We start from the raw sequence: 17,732 nt of genomic DNA, 5'->3' as shown, positions 1-17,732 counted from the left end.
CATTTCCAGAGGCAGCTAGGAACAACACAGCATCCTGTGGTGTCGGTTACACTGGGGCATCTTCAGGAGCTCCAGCGAAGCCAATGAAATTGCTGGTAATTTGCAGCTGTGGCTTCCTTAAAATCAATACAGAAAACTCATATGTTATTGTGGTTTGTTCAGGCCATCAGTCTTGGCCACATAAGATGCTGTTAAGTACTGTTAGATATACACTGCCTCATGCAGCCACACACTTTCATACTTACATACGAGAAAATTGACCCAGGATTCACTCCATAAAACATTAGAGAGAGCTAACACCCACTACTACAATTGTATAAGTCCTGTCAAATAGACCTCATTTCATTCTTTAAAAGGATTACAAGTTCATATTATAAAGGCGACTGAGTGGATGTAAGAGACTTATGCTTTCTAAGACAGTTAACTCAGTTTGGCACACCATTCTGCCTAAAAAAATAGTACCACACAATACCAACAAAACACACATTAAATGGATTAATAATTGCCTGAGCAACAGAGCACAAAACAGAGCTCAGTGGGAAATCATCACTGAACCAGGCATCAGGGGACAGTTCTGACTGGCGTGATACTGAGTCTGATGACCTGCCCCATTTCTATCAGATGCATAGGATGAAACGTGCATATTACGGGTGAGATGATCTAATACTGAATATAGTTCTGATTCTATATTTTTAAGAGGTCAGTGCAAAAAGAAAGAACTGTACTTACTTTTAGAGTTAAGGATAATGTATTGCAGTGAGAGATTTAAAGGGCTTAGTCTATTTAGTTTATCAGAAGAAGACTGAGAGGCAACTTGATTAATGTATAAGTATCTCCAGGAGGAGAAAACACTGTGACCTCCTGGACTTTTTAATCAAGCAGAGAACAGCACAAGAATTAGTTTCTGAAAGCTGAAGCCAGACAAACTCAATTTGGAAGTAATGCACACATTTTTAAAAGGAAGGATGACTGAACACTGAAACAATGTCATGCAATGGGATGGATCCTCTGTCTTTTAAATGCTTCATACCATAACTGGGCACCATATGGGAAAAAAGCTCATATCGAATACAAATTATCAGCCTCAGCAGAGGCCTACCTTGATGCATGTTACGGGATAAAAGGTCAAACTAGGAAATCTAATTAAACCCCTTTTAAACTCTGTGAATTGCCAGTGATTGCATCATGCTGCCATCCTGGGCAATGGCATGAACATGGGACACCTTCACCAGGGGCCCAGCCCGTTATGTGACCGTCTCCAAGGAGCAGATGCAATATACTACTTTCCAGCTCTGATAGCACTTAACAAGCACTTTACAATCACTTTGTGCACATAGAAACAGCTCCCAAAAGGGAAAACAGACCACAAGCAAGCTTGCCTCATTTAACCTGTCACTGCAAGGCTCCAGGGTCAAGTTCTGCCTTTTCAGCTGCGGCTTACCCAAAGATTTCTGTGGAGTAGGATCAAAGTTACTTGGCACATTTCTCTTCTAGTAACTGATCCTTACAACCTCACGTTGCTTAGCTTTCTGATGCTGAGGGCTAGGACAGGCTCATTGCTTGAGCACACTTGGAACAACAGAGCAGACGCTCACATAAATATTACTACTGTTCTGCTTCTGAGCTCTGAGATGTGCCTCTAGGTGTTTTCACATGTAGAGTATCTCCCAGTTATTGCCGTCCTGTGAGAAGAATCATAACATCTGTGATTTCCCCAGAAAACAAACCAAAGCTGCCTTAATATCCTGCATCCTCTAACACCAAACTCAGCCCCATAATATCCCAGTTGCTTTTCTCCCTTACACAGCCTTGGCCACTCAGTCTTACACCTTCCCATGTCTTCTGCCCTCAGCTCATTTCACATCTCATACAACTTGGACCCACTAATTCTACCTCTTTTGCTCTTCTTAGCTGACATTTTTCTCCAGACATTGCTCAGTTTTGTGATACCTAAAACTTTTCCAGCTCCTCTGTCCATTCTGCTTCCATGGAGAGAGAGCGTGCGTCCTTTCAGGTCCCCCTGACTCCCACATTACATTTTAAGAGGAGATGCAGGACTGGATTTTGCCAGATTATAACAATATTAGAAGGGGTAATGTGGAGCAATTCTACCTAAATATGTGAAAATATACTGCAAGGGTAATCTCACACACCAGCTTCTCAGCTCTCTCCCTTCATTCCAACGTCATTAATTTGGAGCTCCACTGTCTAGGCTTCAGGTAAGCTGTTGCCATCTCCTGCAGACAATGTCTGGGCTGAGCTATCTCAGCCTCATGCGGTAGATGCAAAAGCTGTACCTCAGAAAGGAAGTAAGAGGTTGGCAGCATCATGCAGTTGTCACTCACCTTCAAACAGCTGCTGGGTTCAACAGACACACCGCAAACCAGGAGGGGAAGATGTGACCAAGGACAAAGGCTCATATAGAGCCATCTGTTCAGTGACACACCGAGATGCCAAGGGAGGCAAGATGGGACGAAGAACGAACAAAAATAAGGAATGAGGAGAAAAAAACCAAAGTCCAAAGAAGAGAAAATTCATTGCTCTATTATTAATGTTTCCTATAATCTGAGCCTGCTTCAGAATGTCTTGCGTGAATAATTTACACAAGGCTTCTCCAATAGACTGTGAATAATTAATGTTCGTTTTCTTCAGTCATTGTATCGCAATGTGTTATCAGGAACCAGATTGAGTCTTAATTAGAAAAAAAAAAAGTCTGTCAAGGCTATTTTAGGTTTGAAATGTGTTCACACTGAGAACTGATGGAGCCTGGGGAAGAGTAATTTCTGTAGTAGGCACTCCTTCTTTTCTTAAGAGCATATAGTCTTTCCTTTTTACCCGAGAAATGACAACATAGACCAACATTCCTTCCAATTCATCTCTTTGACAGGAACAGTACCATTTTTCCTATCTGGCCTGGCCCTTTTATTTCATCACTTGGGCACTTAAAGCTGTGATCTTGGCATGGCAATATTCAGTAAACTCATGAGAGAAGGTGGACGCAGAGTGGAGGAAGGGAAAAGAGTTACCACCAAGAGATTCCCAAGCACGTTTGCTGCCCCGTTTACAAAGGCTATCCCAATGGCTGAGTGTTGGAAATGCCAGGGAACAGCTCAGCTGCCCAGTCATTTGTACCTTGAGGTGTGTGAACAACTCTCCAGGCCCCAACAACTCCACTGGGCTCATTTTGGTTGCTCATTTATAGGCTTCTCATGCCATTTGAGATGTCCTCTGCCCTGCCCTGGAAAAACATGACTCAGGTTTTACAGGAGACTCACATCCTTCTGGTGCAGCAACTGGAAGCCAGTCAGGAAACCCTAAGAAATCCCAAATGACCCTAAAAAACTATGCCTGAGCAATTGCATCAAATTTTAGGCATACACTGGATTGCAATTGGAGCTCAAACATCAGCTCACATGGAAACATGTACATTCAGCACCTAGGTGCTGTAGTCTCAAACCTTGTTTCTTCATGTCCCCTGAAACTGATGTGAAAAAAATCTTCATCACGATTATACCTTCTCTCACATGCACACACACACACTATGGATCCCTCTCATCTCTTTACCAAGCCACAGCAAATCCAAGGTCTTGCCAGCTGCTTTCCTGTTGAAACAGAAAGCAGTGACTCAGAGGAAGCTGTGTTTAACTTATTTAATTACAGTGCATACACAAATAGGGCGAAGAAATCATCAGAAGGCACAAAGGCCAATCTTTCTCTTGGAAGTCTCAATACACACCAACACACAATTGCCAGGAAGTCTTCCCTGGGAATTCAGTTCTGTGGATTCACTGCAAACTCTTCTGCTTTTTTACTGTTTACCTAAAGAAATCTATACTTCGAAAAGCCAGCAGTGTGATTTTTTCTTCATAGAAAGTGTATTGCTCAGACACAGAGGAAAAAAAAAAAGTGAAAGATTACTTGTAACACCAAGTTATCTCCAGGGTTACAACATGCATTAAGAAAACGCTGAGGTGGAAATGCCATGGTGAAATGTACCTTGAGCCTCAGTCCAGGTGAGAACCATAACACATGAAATCAATAGGACTTAGCTACCTGATTTGAGTCAGGACCATGCATTAGTGATGCTCTAACAGGAATGGAAGTAAACATCTGCTTAAGTGCTTTGCTAAATCACAGCCTGTTAGCCGTGGTTTGCAAACCACGCCATGCACATCCCTGCAGGCGCAGACAGGTCCTCACTTTCGTTAAGGCACACACTTGCCCAGCTGAGCTTCACAGTAGTCCTCAGAGCAAGAGCCACCACTGAGTGCTTGTCATCCCCCCCCCCCCCCCCCCCCAATGCTCTCCTGTGAAAGCCTTTCATTCTCCTTAGGAAAACTGATTTAAAAATTTCCCAGGGATACAAGAGAGAATCAGTTAAAACTCAGCTGCCCAGTCCTGCCAGCCCTAGAAAAGTAGCCCTGTGCGGGTTAGACTTTGAAATCTACTTCTCGCGCTGCTATTCACCTCATGTTAGAGGTGGCTGCAGAGCCAGAATTATATACTGTTTTTCTCTCTCAGTCATCAATAATTGAAAGTTAAAACATAACAGGTCAGGGGCCAAACCTACAGCATGTCGAGCAATGCTCAGGTTCCCTGGATTTCATGCCTGCTAAGAATCTGTTCATTCAGTACCAATGTTTGAGAGAACAACCTTCCATATAAAAGGACATAGCTGCCTGTCAGTGTATAAGGATGTCTTCATGGGACAGTTCAACAGAAAGTGGAGCAGGGGGAAGGTACTAGTCAAAGTGACGGAGAAGATCAGAATTTACCATTATAGACAGCAATCTCTGAGATGGAGGGATGAAAGGCTAGGTCTTTTGAATACAATTTTTGAAGAGTTGTTCAATTGGAAATGGTACTTTCCTACAGCTCAGGATACCCAAAAGCATCTGTCACTGTACGTAAGTATATCTATGTGCATATGTCAGATCTAGATGACATGGTTAGACACCAGCAACCATTAATAGCTTGACCTTGTTGTATCCAATGTGAATACCCAAAGAAGCTGTCTTAATGACATCAAATATGAAAAACATTAGTACATCAAAGCTGATGAAGATAAGATCTAATGCTTTCAAGCCATGAGACAAATGTGAGTGGATAGGTGCCTAGTCCCTCAGAGCTATGCTTATGTCACCATATTTGCTCTTTTCGGAGTAAAACAAAGAAATCCCAATTATTTGAATGCCCGTTTATGAGACCAGAAAATAATCCTCACCAAAGTCAAATAAAAAAGGCCAAAGAAATTTATGATGATTTGTTATGATTCACATTTGCTTCAAGAAGCCATAACTCTGGACTTCTGTACGCCTTATGAAAGGCAGCTCTTATATGTGTTTTTTTAGAAGGACAATGACTCTGTGGTGATAATTAATTTTTTGGTTACATAAAAAAATGTTAAAATAACACACAAATAAATTCTACTGTTTAATAAACAGCACTTTTCTCACGGGAGTATGCATATATACATTCATATCCATATGTACAAGAATGTAAATATTTAAGAAACTACTAAAGCTTCCAGTGGCCATTTTCAAGGTTTCTTCAGCCAAATTTCAAAATTCAAACTAAAATGCTGGAAGAACAAGTTCTTTAGCACAAGGACTACAAAGAACTTGCCCGAATACAAAAACTTATTGACAATGGAACTGATGTAAAATGACACGTTATGTCAGCAGGCTACAACACAAGCAGACAGATACTACCAGATGCTTAACTTTCATGTTATATTGTCTGTCTACACGAACATGTATGTGGATACACAGTGATTTATAAAATTTGCAGATGCCCGCTGACCTCCAGGGTATTAGGATCAGACACACTTCTCACCTGCTCAGGACACCAAATCTTACCAGTGATTAAGAGAATATCAAACTCAAAACTTTCTTTTTACATTTCACTTGCAAAAGCAGAAAGTTAAAACTCCTTCAGATACTTAAATTGCCTTCAAGCATTATAAAACCTACAAGCCTTAAAAAGGTCATTTGACCTAGTTGTGTTTAAAGTGCACTGTAATTAGGAAGATCCATATTTCCTCCTGTGCTTTTCTAGGATCACATTGCACAAGCTAGAATAAACTCAACAAACACACAGCTCAGTAGCAATAAATCAGGCTCTCAAGCTCTCAAGTCCATTGTCTATCTTCTGAAGTCAGTGGAGCTTTTCACATGTTTACCATTTGGCACACACTCACACATCTTTCCTCTAAACCGAAGCACATTTCAATGACGTTACTCCAGCTTCATTTGTGCTAGGTAAAGGTGGAATTTGCTAAGCAGAACCTTTAATAATTCCAGGCCATTGTACTTGATCAAGTTCTTCTGTATCATCAATTGCCTCACCTAAGAATATCAATCAAATAAATTATGTTTTTGTGCCTCTTAAGAAATCTTGCTAATCATAAATGACATTTGGATGCTGAGTATACAGTAACTCTACCAGCATTTTTTCCCCTTGAACACAGGGAATTCTATTGCTTTGGACATTGTTTTATTTATGATTCTTACTACAGTTCTTTATTATGCATATAGTGCCACTAAAATTAACAGACATTTATGAGATAAGGTGAAACCTATTCCCATTTAGACTGGCAGAAAATAGCTTATATCATTCTCTGAAATAAGAGAGTTAATATTAAATGGAATTTCAGGTCAAAATGTGAAGCCTCTATTCTCTCGTTGTTCACAGACACTGTTCACAGGCGTGTATCAGTTCACCCGCAGATAGTAAGAGCCCACTATCTACACCAGACGTTTGGGTTGCGCTGCAGTGGAGGGAGACACAGGAGAAAGGAAGAAGAAGAGACGAGGAGGAGAGGATGGCTCTGAATTCAAACATTTTAGTTTGAGTATAAAATATACAGCATATGATCAGTCTGGCAAAAAAAGCCTGACCCTGTGGCCACTGAAATACAATTCAGCTTAGTGTCAGCAGGAGCATAATGCCAAATCCTGCCCTACCACCAGGTCCCAAAAGGTCCTTGTTAGAGATGGCATATGGCCCACAGAGCAAAACACAGGATTTTCAGGAGATGCCACACATATGGCCATTCAGGCAAGGGCTAGCCCCAAATGCAAACTCCTCCCACTTATTGCCATAAATAATTTCCATTTAAAAAGCCAAGTATACTGCCTTATTTGGGGTGATCCTTCTCAGCCAAATTCCTTTCCTACTGCCAGATTCAGGAGAAGATAGGAGTGAGATCTGTGGTAATTAAAAATGAAGGAGATAAAATTGGTTAAGCACATTCCTTACTGTTAAGAAGTGATGGAGTGATTCAGACAGTTTGGATTTTACCAAGGGTGGCTCTTTGGTAACGCTCCCCCCCTGCACCCTCCCTTCCTCAGCGTATGTGCTGTAACTTCAAAACGGCACTGGGAAGCCGCACAGTCAGGTGCCTGGAAAGGACATCTTAGCTGTGAAGCACAGGAAAGCTACGAAGTATTATTTAGTACTCTTTAGTAATCATCAGTATTTTAGCTTTAGGAGTAATAAACATTTCCTTTTGCCTACCCAAGATCCTTGCTGCACACGTGATGTGCCTCTTTTTAGCAGTCCTTGCTACCGTGATGTGCCAACGTCAAAAAATATGACTCATCTCTGAACAAACACAAGCATGAACAAAAGAAATGGGCAAACCAGTGCTCTTTGCACGAGTCTGACACAGCCGTGCAGTGGCCTGTAGGGAGGGAGCCCTTCTCCACAGGGTGAGCCTTGAGCCTTGTTGTCTGCACAACACGCAAAACGGCAAAACACTGGCTTGACCATCAGGAAAGGAGATAAGAAAAGAGAGGGAAGGATTTCCTTCTGGACAGGGATGAAATATATAAACAAGCGGGCATGTTTTCCCAGGCTATTGCAAGCAAACTACCACCCCGCGGAGCTTCTTCTGCCATCTTCCTGCCCACGTCGAGGATTGCTTCCTAGGAGTAGCTCACACAACACCACAGCAGTGCAGTACAATATCAGCACATCACACAACCTCACAAGTATCTGCCATGAGAGGTTCCTTCTTTCTCTCTACCTCCCATCTGCATGGGAAAGATCTAGGGGGGAAGGTAGCAGGAGAGGAAGACAGGTCGTTGGTTAATATCTACGCAGCACTATGTTCATCGCAAGAAAAAGGCAAAAAAAGCTATCTAATACCCAGATCATAAAACAGTCAAAATATGATAGTCCTTTCTCTGAACTACATGAATAGTCCTCAGAGGGGCCTGTCTTCTCCACAGGTAAGTTTTTCCCAATATGCTTTTGAAGACCCAAAAAAGGTCTGAATCCTGACATGCATACGTTTCCGACTCTACAGTCATTTCAGGAAGTAACAGCAGTCACTCTCAGCAGTTAATAGTCAGCTGGCCTCTGCAGGGAGGCACACACTTCAAACTGCAGCACAGCACAGAGATACCCAACCTAATTTTAAATGGGTTCATTCGAAGAAAAAGCAGTAAAACACAACATCCTGAAAATCAGCACATCTCAAGACACCGACTGAGCTCTGGTGCCACAATTAGATTGCTCTAGATACGTGATGCTCCTGAGCTAATACATTTTTAGCAATCTCAAGTGTCTCTGCACTCACTGGAGACCACAGTCTAGACATATTTACAGAGATGATTGGAGACATTTAACATATTGTTATAACATGTTTTGAATTCCTAGCTCAGGCACAATTTAATGGGAATGACTGCTGAGCACTTGGAAGTGCAAGAGGTTCACATAGGATTCTCAGAACCCAAAATTGATGACAGCCTGCAAGTCACTTCTATTTTCAAGAGCAGTAAAGACCAATATCGGGTATTCTCAAGTGGCGAGAACTTCTGAATAGATGAAAACAACTGCAAACACTACACCATGAAGTCAGCTGTGGTGGCAAATGTGTTCCCAAAAAAACACATTCTCACCCAGATTCCCCTATATCCACTATGTCCTAACTGCCACTGAGGACCACTGAGGCCTGTGCCAACCTTAGGGAGGAAAAAAAAATTAGGTGCTAACGTTGCTTTACAACTGCAGCCCTTTTCTAAGGCTAGAGACATAGCTGGCTATCTCTCAGGACTACTAGATCTCATCCATAACTTCTAAAGACAACAGATCTCTGAAGCTGTACATCGTGCTACCTGTGGTGATCGTCCTGTGGTCCCCCAGCTCTGCAGGCTCAAGTACTGGAAGAGAAACCTAAGGGAGTCCAAGGCTCCACCAAATGCCAGGAGTGAGCCCAAATGCCAGGTTGCTCTGGCCACAGGGCAGGACCTACGAGATGCAGCACAATCTGAATAAGTTCATAGAATGACCAGAAAGACCCATCTCAAAGGATATTCCATACTTGCAGTACTTCTTGATAGGCCTTGAGATGAAAAAATACTAGGTCTATGAGAAAAGAAAAGGAATACATCTCTAGAAGCCATTAATTACTTTGTAAGATGTGTACACAACCCCTGGCAAAGTCTGTACCATAAACCTCACCCTGCACAAAATCCACTGAGAGCATGCGTTGTAACAGGCCCAAATACAGAACCCTTCACTTTTCCCTCAGGCTATAGTGATTTTTACTTTTAGCTTAGGATGTCCTTGGTCCAGTTGCTGTGTTGTCAGATGAAACACAAGTCACCCCTCAGGGAACATGAGAAGTCAGGAAGGAGCTGTCTGTTCGCCACATGATTCCTTGCCAACAGACCCCCGGGGGCAAAATCTAAAGAGTTGGAGTGCAGTCGCCTTCAAAAGCTGCCTCTCCCAGTATATCCCACCCACTGACAAATGGGCTGTCAGGAGAACTGTACTACCGTTCAGACATTTTAAGTAAAAACCAGCATGTTATCCCGGCCAAACAGGAGGGATGTTCCCTACACATTCCTAGAGTGACTGACTGTTGTCCATGGAATCATGTTTTCAACCTGAAAGAAAGGATCAGTTCCTCTTAAAACAAAAGGCAAAAGACTGTAAGATGCTAAAACTAAAGACTTTTGCCATTAGAATATAGCCAGACATTTTCTGAAGCCAGACTATCTACTATGGGGGCGGGGATACAACTACATTAACTCTTTGCTGCACTCCCAAAAGCCTAGAGCGTTGACATCTGAAGGGCGCAGGAGAAAGAGTTGACTATCCAATTCCTTCTTGAGCCAGCTGAGTTGCCACGGGATTTGCAGAAATACTACAGGAAGGAGAGACATCTACTGAGATGAGTTTTCCAGTGTATTTAGCAGAAGCCTATAGTTTGGTATACAATATCACAGCCAATCTCCTGGGCAAAGTTTCCCCCTTGTATAACAAGTGGCCAGATGTGAAGAAGCCAGAGACTCATCTGTTGTTACTAAACAGTTGAATTTTCATTGGAATTGATTTAAGACCCGAGAAAGACACACAAATGAGCAGAGATGAAAAGGTAATTGCACCACTTCTTGAAATATGCTGCAGAAAGGATGGATGTAATGCTGCCAGACCCTAAGCATCACAAGGTTGAAGAAGAAATAGTCTATATCAGAAAAAAATAATTTTGGCCATATATCTTGGGGTACATGAAAAGTGGTTGTGCAGCAGAAGGGTGTAACACTATCTGCTCCTTTATCTCCTTTATAGTGAAGACAGCAAAAAGTATCAGGCTTAAAGTACAGCAAGGGAGATTCAAAAGCAGAAAAAAAGAACTTATAATAGGAGAGATAATGAATAGAACTGAATAGATGAGCAAATATCTGGAGCAGCTGTGGGCTTTCATCACTGGACATGATAAAAGTGATGAAAAGGTGAATCCAGCCAATGGTCAGCCAGGAATAACAAAGTTATAGCTCTTACACCTATTTTGCTGGAGGGTGAACTAGGGGATCACTTGAGGTGATTCCGAGCTGTCTAGTTCTGTGATTGAATAATGAATCCTAAGGGTAAACAGATTCCACGTGTAAAACCTCAGCAGCTGAACACAAGTACCAGGAATGACGGACGTAGCTTCTTAGGTAATGCTTGCAAGCAGTCAGAAATCTTCTGGTAGTCATCAGTGCCACAGAAAACATTTATGGGCTCTAGGCTGGAACACGTGCAGTAATGAAACGAACAATAAACCTTTACAGGAGGAGAGTCAGAAGTGAATAAAAACTCACCTCTCCTACAGTAGAAATGAAAGGACGTTGCCATCATTTCTCCAGCTTGGCAGATACAATAATTTATAGTTCACGGTACAGATTGCTGACAAAGTAAAGCACTGCTAGGATCTGTCTTGAAGAGAATTGCTAGAGCAAGGAAGTGTGATAGGAAACAGCATTCAGCTTGGGAAGCTATAAAACAGCGAGGGAACAGTTCAAATATGTTTGCAGAGTAGCTGTTTATTTATGTCCCAGATGCAAAAAAGAAATGTTTCAGCATTCAAAAACACAGGACCAAGTGACATGAGAACATTCCAAGTTGTTAAAAAAATAACCCTCTAAAAGGCTAAAATGAAAAAAGCTTTATCATGGAAATAACTCGGGCAAACAAGGCATTTATCATTACTTATGCATTCAGCTGATTATTAGCTAAATAATGCTGGCATCCTCAGGCACCAAGTGTGCGGACACTATGCCAGTGCAATGGCAGCTATTCTGGCCAACACAGCTAGAATTAAACTTAGAGTATGGCAGCTCCAGACCAGCAACCACAGCTCTTCAGGGGGTGTTGCAGTGGACATGGCTTGTCTATGAATTAGCATACAAGGGTACCTATAACAGATATTAGTGAGTTGTACAGCTACCTCGCACAGACAGTCCCTGCTCCACAGCTCCAAGACAAGGGGAAGGGTTGGAGGGGAAAGAAGGACTCAAAAGCAAAGGACTAATTCAGGGACATTCAGGATATCACTGACAGAGCTAGGAAGATCCATATCACCTGATTCACAACCCACTAGTCCCTCCAAGGGGCTTTGTTGGTGTCAGTGCCATAAGGATAAATAACAAACAGCTAGTAATGGTCTGTAAAATGAAAAGTGCCAACATACTGCATTCCTTCCCTTTCACGGGGTCAGGTAATCCAGAGCATTCCACTGACGGATTCGGGACAGCCACCCTCCATCTGGAGCCACTGCTGTCGCACTCTGTGTACTCGAAGTGGTAATCTGTCTGCAAACAATCACAAAGAGTTTCAGTTTCATCATAACATTTGCATATTAAGCTCATTAATCAAGACTGGGATTAGCAAACTCAGTTATAATTAAACCAAAAAGGAAGTATTTGGCATGGAACATACTGTGCAGCACTCTCACTGCTTTGATGATCATCCTGTAGCATCGCAGAGCAAGCACAAAGCATGTTGGGTGCTGTGCAGCACAAATGCTAACGCAGAGGGCGGGATTTGCAAAAGCTCCTGAGAGAGACGCACAAATAGAATTTTTCTCCTTAGTCTCTTCAGGCAGAATTGATTCCGAACTGTGAGCCATTCGGGTGCCTGGCCACCATCTGGACTACACCAGCCACCCAGGCTTCCTCCATGGTCAGTGGAGCAAGCTACCTCCAGACCACAAGTTGTCCCATGCTGGGTTGGAGGCCTAAGATAGGTGGGATGAACCACCTTCCATGGCTGCCTTCCTCTCTTCCCTGATTTCAGAGGAAGCCCACACAAGTTAGGCAAGATGAACTCAGTACTAGGATACTGCTGAAAGTACTGTGCAGGGTCAGGATTGAGGAATACCACAAGGCAGAATAATGGTGTGAGGGGAGACCATTCCCTCAGACCAGTCTTTATGATTGAGATAATGCCTTGAGTGGTCCGAGTAAGAAGCATTAAGAAATTTCCTAGCATTAGCTAGGAAAGAATCTTAGCTATTGATTTTATTAATAACATAGATTCAGATTCTAGATACAGTCCAAACTTGCACCTAGTTACCTTTTCAGTTTTGGCTTTGTAGCTTTGTTTCCAAATTCATTTAACCTATGATTTGTCAGAATAAACCCAAGGGACTTCTCATTCTTAAACCGGTCAGGTATCAAGAGAGATTTAGGGCGAAGCTGGCAGAATTGGTGTATACCTTTCTTCAGAGTAAACAGACTTGCATTAAAATGATATAAACTGGCAAGCTCCATGAGGTGTCTCCACATGGGCTAGGCCACCTTCAACTGCCTTCACACTCAGCAGAGGGCCAAGGGTGGCCATAGGACTATTTTAGACACCTGCTGCAGCATGGATGAGGAGATAACACATCCTTGAAACACTTCTTTCTCTCCACTGGCTCCCACAATGGGAGACAAGCCACTTAGTCCAGATGGAGACTTCTCCATTTCCTCAGGCAAACTCCACCACTGGAGTAACGGCTCCGCACGCTTATCCCTGATGACACTGTATGGCCCTGCCTGACTCGTAAACACAACAGAAGATTGTGAGTATGAGGAAAAACGGGATCAGAGCTTCAGCCAGAGGCTCGGAAGGTTGCTTGGCTTTAGGGCAGACCTGGTGGACCTGTGAGGTTTGGTTTGGTGTTCCTTCCATTTTACCTGGCTTCTCCTGGCAGGCCTGGCAGCAAGCCAGGGGAAAGGTGACAGCACGCAGTGTTGGTGACAGCGGTAGGGAGCAGCCCCGGGCAAAAGCAGGGCCATGTTTTGCAGCAGAGGAGCTCCTCAGCTAGGGGGGCCGACTCTCACTGGGGCAAAACCCACCCAAGAGGCAGCACAAATCAGCTTTCCTAAAGGCCCGTGCCACCGTGACTGCAGGTGTCAATCCCTAAACTATGCTACCCTAGAAGCAGGTCCTCCGTGCACATTAGGATCATTTTGTGGGTAATCTTTTTCTGCTCTTTCTATGACCCCTTGCTGTGCTGAAAATTCACATGGTGGAGCAGAAGAAGGGGGAATCAAGTGGATAAGGGCAGATCCATGCTGCCTTTCATACAGATTAGTTCAGCCCTGCAAATATTCAGCTGACTCACAAGGAGAAGACTTGCAATTCTCCTCTTGTTTACTTATAGAAAAACATATGATATGGAAATTAATATTTCTTCTACTGTTAAAAGAGCTTTCCGGAGATCTCTGGCTGTTAATGAAGTTCTACCTGAACATCATTAAGCCTTTGGTTTTTTACAACAAACAATATTCTGATTGCTCTGGAGTTAATACCTTCATGGTTCAATAAATATCTCTGTGGCTCAGCTGAAGTTTAAAAGCACAACTAACAGCACATTGGAAAGGAAAAATATTTGTCTCAAAAATAAAGCAAAGCATAAGAAGATACTATCAAATCCAGAGCTACAAGTCAAATATGCTATAGCATACTCTCAAGACTATGAATTTACTCAATTAAATTTGCATTTTCCCCTTTTCATCTTTTATGTAATCCTCAAGGAACAGCAAAAACAGTTCTTAATCATCTGCTTATTGAAATCTGCCTACAAGGCAACCAGAATACAGAAATAACATATCTGTAATAGATCCATCTCATAGTTCATATCACATAAGAAAAAATGATCTATTAAATTAAATATCCAAGACCAGAGTAAAGCAAAGAAAAGGATATTGAAAGCCTCTGAATCTGACTCGTGTTCAGACATCCCCTTTTTTTGATTTCATATCAGGTCAACAAAACTATAGACAGCTGTTTGGTGCCAACCATCCAGGTCACTCTCTTGGCAACCCTCTCCCAACACACCTCTGGGATGTTTACCCTTTGCAGCAAAGCCAGGGCCGGGGGTGGCGGGGAGTCTCAGAAGTGGTACACTTGCAAGTGGGAGGAGAGCTGTACCGCAGACCACCATGCAGTGAAGAAACACCTTGAGTAATGTCATCTGAATGTCATTTTGCCACTGGAGATTCAAAATTCAGGAAAGTAACAAAAATGATTAAGAAAAAAGCTTTCCTGCTCTCCTTCCAAAATCAGGTGGAAAAAGTTAGGTCTATATCTCTCCTCTTCCTTCCCTCCATGGAAACCTTCAGCTGGCCACATGAGGTTTCCGGGAGAGATGGAGCCAACAGATGTCCTTCCCTCTGGCCACCCCACCCCTGCCTGTGGCTAAGCCATGTCCACAGAGGAGTCTCAAGAGTCACAAGGGAGGTTATGCAACATAACTAAGGTCTTAAGTGGGCTCTTTTCATGAGTTTTGCCATGATTGTCCTCAGCTCCCTCCTGGAGGAAATGGATTTTTTTTGTTGTTTTCTGTCAGACCTTCAACCCAACAGTACTTCCAAAAATCACTCCAAGGACTAGGTGGTTCTTCTGGTAATTAATTGTAATCAACACTACAAATGAAATTCTGCACTTGGTCACACACACATAGCTCAAAACTCTCTGCCAGCCACCATCACCACCACCTTCTCTCCTGTGCTATAGCTTTACCAACAAACAACCATTACAGGCACAGTTGAATCTCTACTTTAAAATCAGGATACATCTCCACTGCAGTTAAAGGCATGACAGCAGCTCACAACCTTAGCTGCACCATTGGCTGGCTTTAAACTAGCCAGCTTGGCTACTTAGAGCAGTTCAGCCGTAACTGCACGGAGCTCAGGTTCACCTAAACGATCCAGTGTCCTGAGCGAGTTTTGCAGCCGTGGTGACACTGTCCTCAGGACCTAGACAAACTGCGATACATCCACAGAAACTGGCTGCACGCCTTGATTGCAGCACAGGGACACCCACAAAGCCAACGTGACGTATGCGAGTGCTGGAAATCGCCCATTAACACTGGCTTACCAGGCTCAGAGTCTCTAATCTGCCTCAGCAATTTGAACTTCCAAATATAGCAGGTTGATAGAGGAGCCTTCGCTGTCTCATGGGACTCCTGCAACTCTTCTGCATCTCGTTGAAAAATGCAATTCCATTATTTTGTGATTTTGTCTTCTCCCTGATTGATCTGCCTAAGAAATTTTTTTATCCAACAGTTTTCTGAAATTAATTTTATGGCAAATCCATTGCCACACATCACCTGTTGCCAGCTCTTACATAATTTTTTCTCTTAATGTTTTTCCCTGCTATCATCCAGGCATATAGTGTCTTTAAATTTGGCCATGGACCTGTTTTTATTTTAGCTGTAAGTCTGACTCTGTTTCATTACTTTTCTGGGATTTGCCTTACTGTTCTAAAATGTCCCTTCCTCAGTTCAGCTGTCATTTCCTATCATATTTTTTTTATTGATCAAAATTCGTAGACTTTGGCAAGACTGGTTTGAATTTCAGGCCCAAAGAGTAAGTTTCCATAGGAAAGTGTCTCTCAGAACCAGCCAACAACACCCCACACAGGGTTCAGCCAAAAAAAGCAATTTTCTAAGTGGAAAATTGATGCCATTCCAAGAAGCTGATCAGACTCAATGTATAGACTTAGGTGGTAAATTTAAAATGAACAGTTAATAGTAATCTGGAAAACGTCACCAAGAGCAGGCAAGTGTGTTTGTTTTACTTATGCTGAATTTTGCCTTATTCTCCTAGGAAAATTACCTAAATCGCAGCTGTGCTGCTATGTAAAGCTGCTATAAGAAACTCTCTGATGCTCACACGTTCTCTTCGAAGGACAGCGTGCACCAGCAAAAAAACAGCTCTCGTGCGTTCACATGACGTCAGCACTGTCTGCTCACCCTTGAGAGAGCAAAGATACGGTGTGCTGGTCACAGGGAAGGGGGGGGAGAAAACAGCTGGATTTGTGCAGCGTACTGGCATTAGAAAGCACGGATATCGTCTGGGGGAGGCAGGCTGTCCCCCACCTGCACTCTCCACTCAGACCTCTTCCCATTCCCACCCTTCACCCGGACAGGAGCTGCCTCTGCTCCTTCCCATTTCCTCAGAATTGATGGGAAAGAGGGCACAAGCCCTTATAGACAGTTCCTGGTGCACTGAAAACCTGATCCTGGAAGAGACCAGGAGTGATAAACATTTCCCAGATCTGTTAGGCAATATAATGTAACATAACATAATGTAATATAATAGAAAAGGTCTCTTGCAATTTAACAGCTTGCTCTGCTCATGTTGCCTTCCCACCATAGACATGGTAGAGCCAAAAAAGAAGCTTCCACTTCCACCCTACCTGCCACAGCGTTACCAAACAACAGTTCCCGGGAGGACTGTCATTTATTCCTTCCCTGAATTTGCACTGCTTGTTCCAGCGATACTTTTGCCTAGCTTAACCGGATTAACTGCACACAATGCTATTAAAAGATACTGTCTGCCAAAAGGGGCATCCATAATCTTTAGAGACCTGTGTGCTATCTATATTTGCATGTGCAATAGGGATTAGCTGTGCATTAAAAAAGAAAAAAAGGCACAAGGAAAAAGCCTCTTTAAGGGAAGAATGGAGTCAGGAGGAGATAAGGAGTCCAACCCCATTGAGCACTCTTGTGACCCCCTGACTAATCGCACTGAAAGGGAGAAAGCACTTTCACTTCCCTGGTACACCGAGGTGTGATATCCCAAAGGACTGGACATCAGACACAAAAGTCTCTCTGCGTGCCGGGTCCGAGCAGCTCCCACAGCTGTATTTCCCACGTCCGGCCTCCTTAGCACTGGTGCATTCAGGGACAGAGCCTTCAACAGGCCGGGACTATCCCCGTGCTTTCAAGAGCTGCTTGTCACCCACTTCTCCTAATTCCTGGGCTTTGAAAGAGGAGACGCGAGTTCCCATTTCTCATTAGTTTCAGGCTTCTAGCCCATCCTATTCCTTTATTGCACTTGTTATTTCTAATTATAGCCTCTGGCATCAGTAAATATTCCTGCTTCTTCTCCTGCTCCTATCATCCAGAGCCCAGGAGTGAGCAGCACACCAAGCTGTCAGCAGTGCTCTGCCACACCATTCAT

At 43.1% G+C, this 17,732-nt stretch overlaps 1 protein-coding gene across 1 annotated transcript in view; it reads right to left on the bottom strand.

Moving 5' to 3' along the window:
• The window catches only part of ELAPOR2 (endosome-lysosome associated apoptosis and autophagy regulator family member 2), a 103,588-nt gene that overhangs the window by 39,829 nt on the left and 46,027 nt on the right, over window positions 1-17,732 (bottom strand). The window contains exon 2 of the mRNA XM_064504898.1: window positions 11,966-12,086. Within this exon, the coding sequence (XP_064360968.1) occupies window positions 11,966-12,086 (121 nt within the window). The remainder of the gene's footprint in view (window positions 1-11,965; window positions 12,087-17,732) is intronic.

This window comes from Dromaius novaehollandiae, chromosome 1, assembly GCF_036370855.1.
Source record: "Dromaius novaehollandiae isolate bDroNov1 chromosome 1, bDroNov1.hap1, whole genome shotgun sequence".
Lineage (NCBI taxonomy): Eukaryota > Metazoa > Chordata > Aves > Casuariiformes > Dromaiidae > Dromaius > Dromaius novaehollandiae.
The sequence above is the reverse complement of the archived record's forward strand: the minus strand, read 5'-3'. Positions and strand labels throughout refer to the sequence as shown.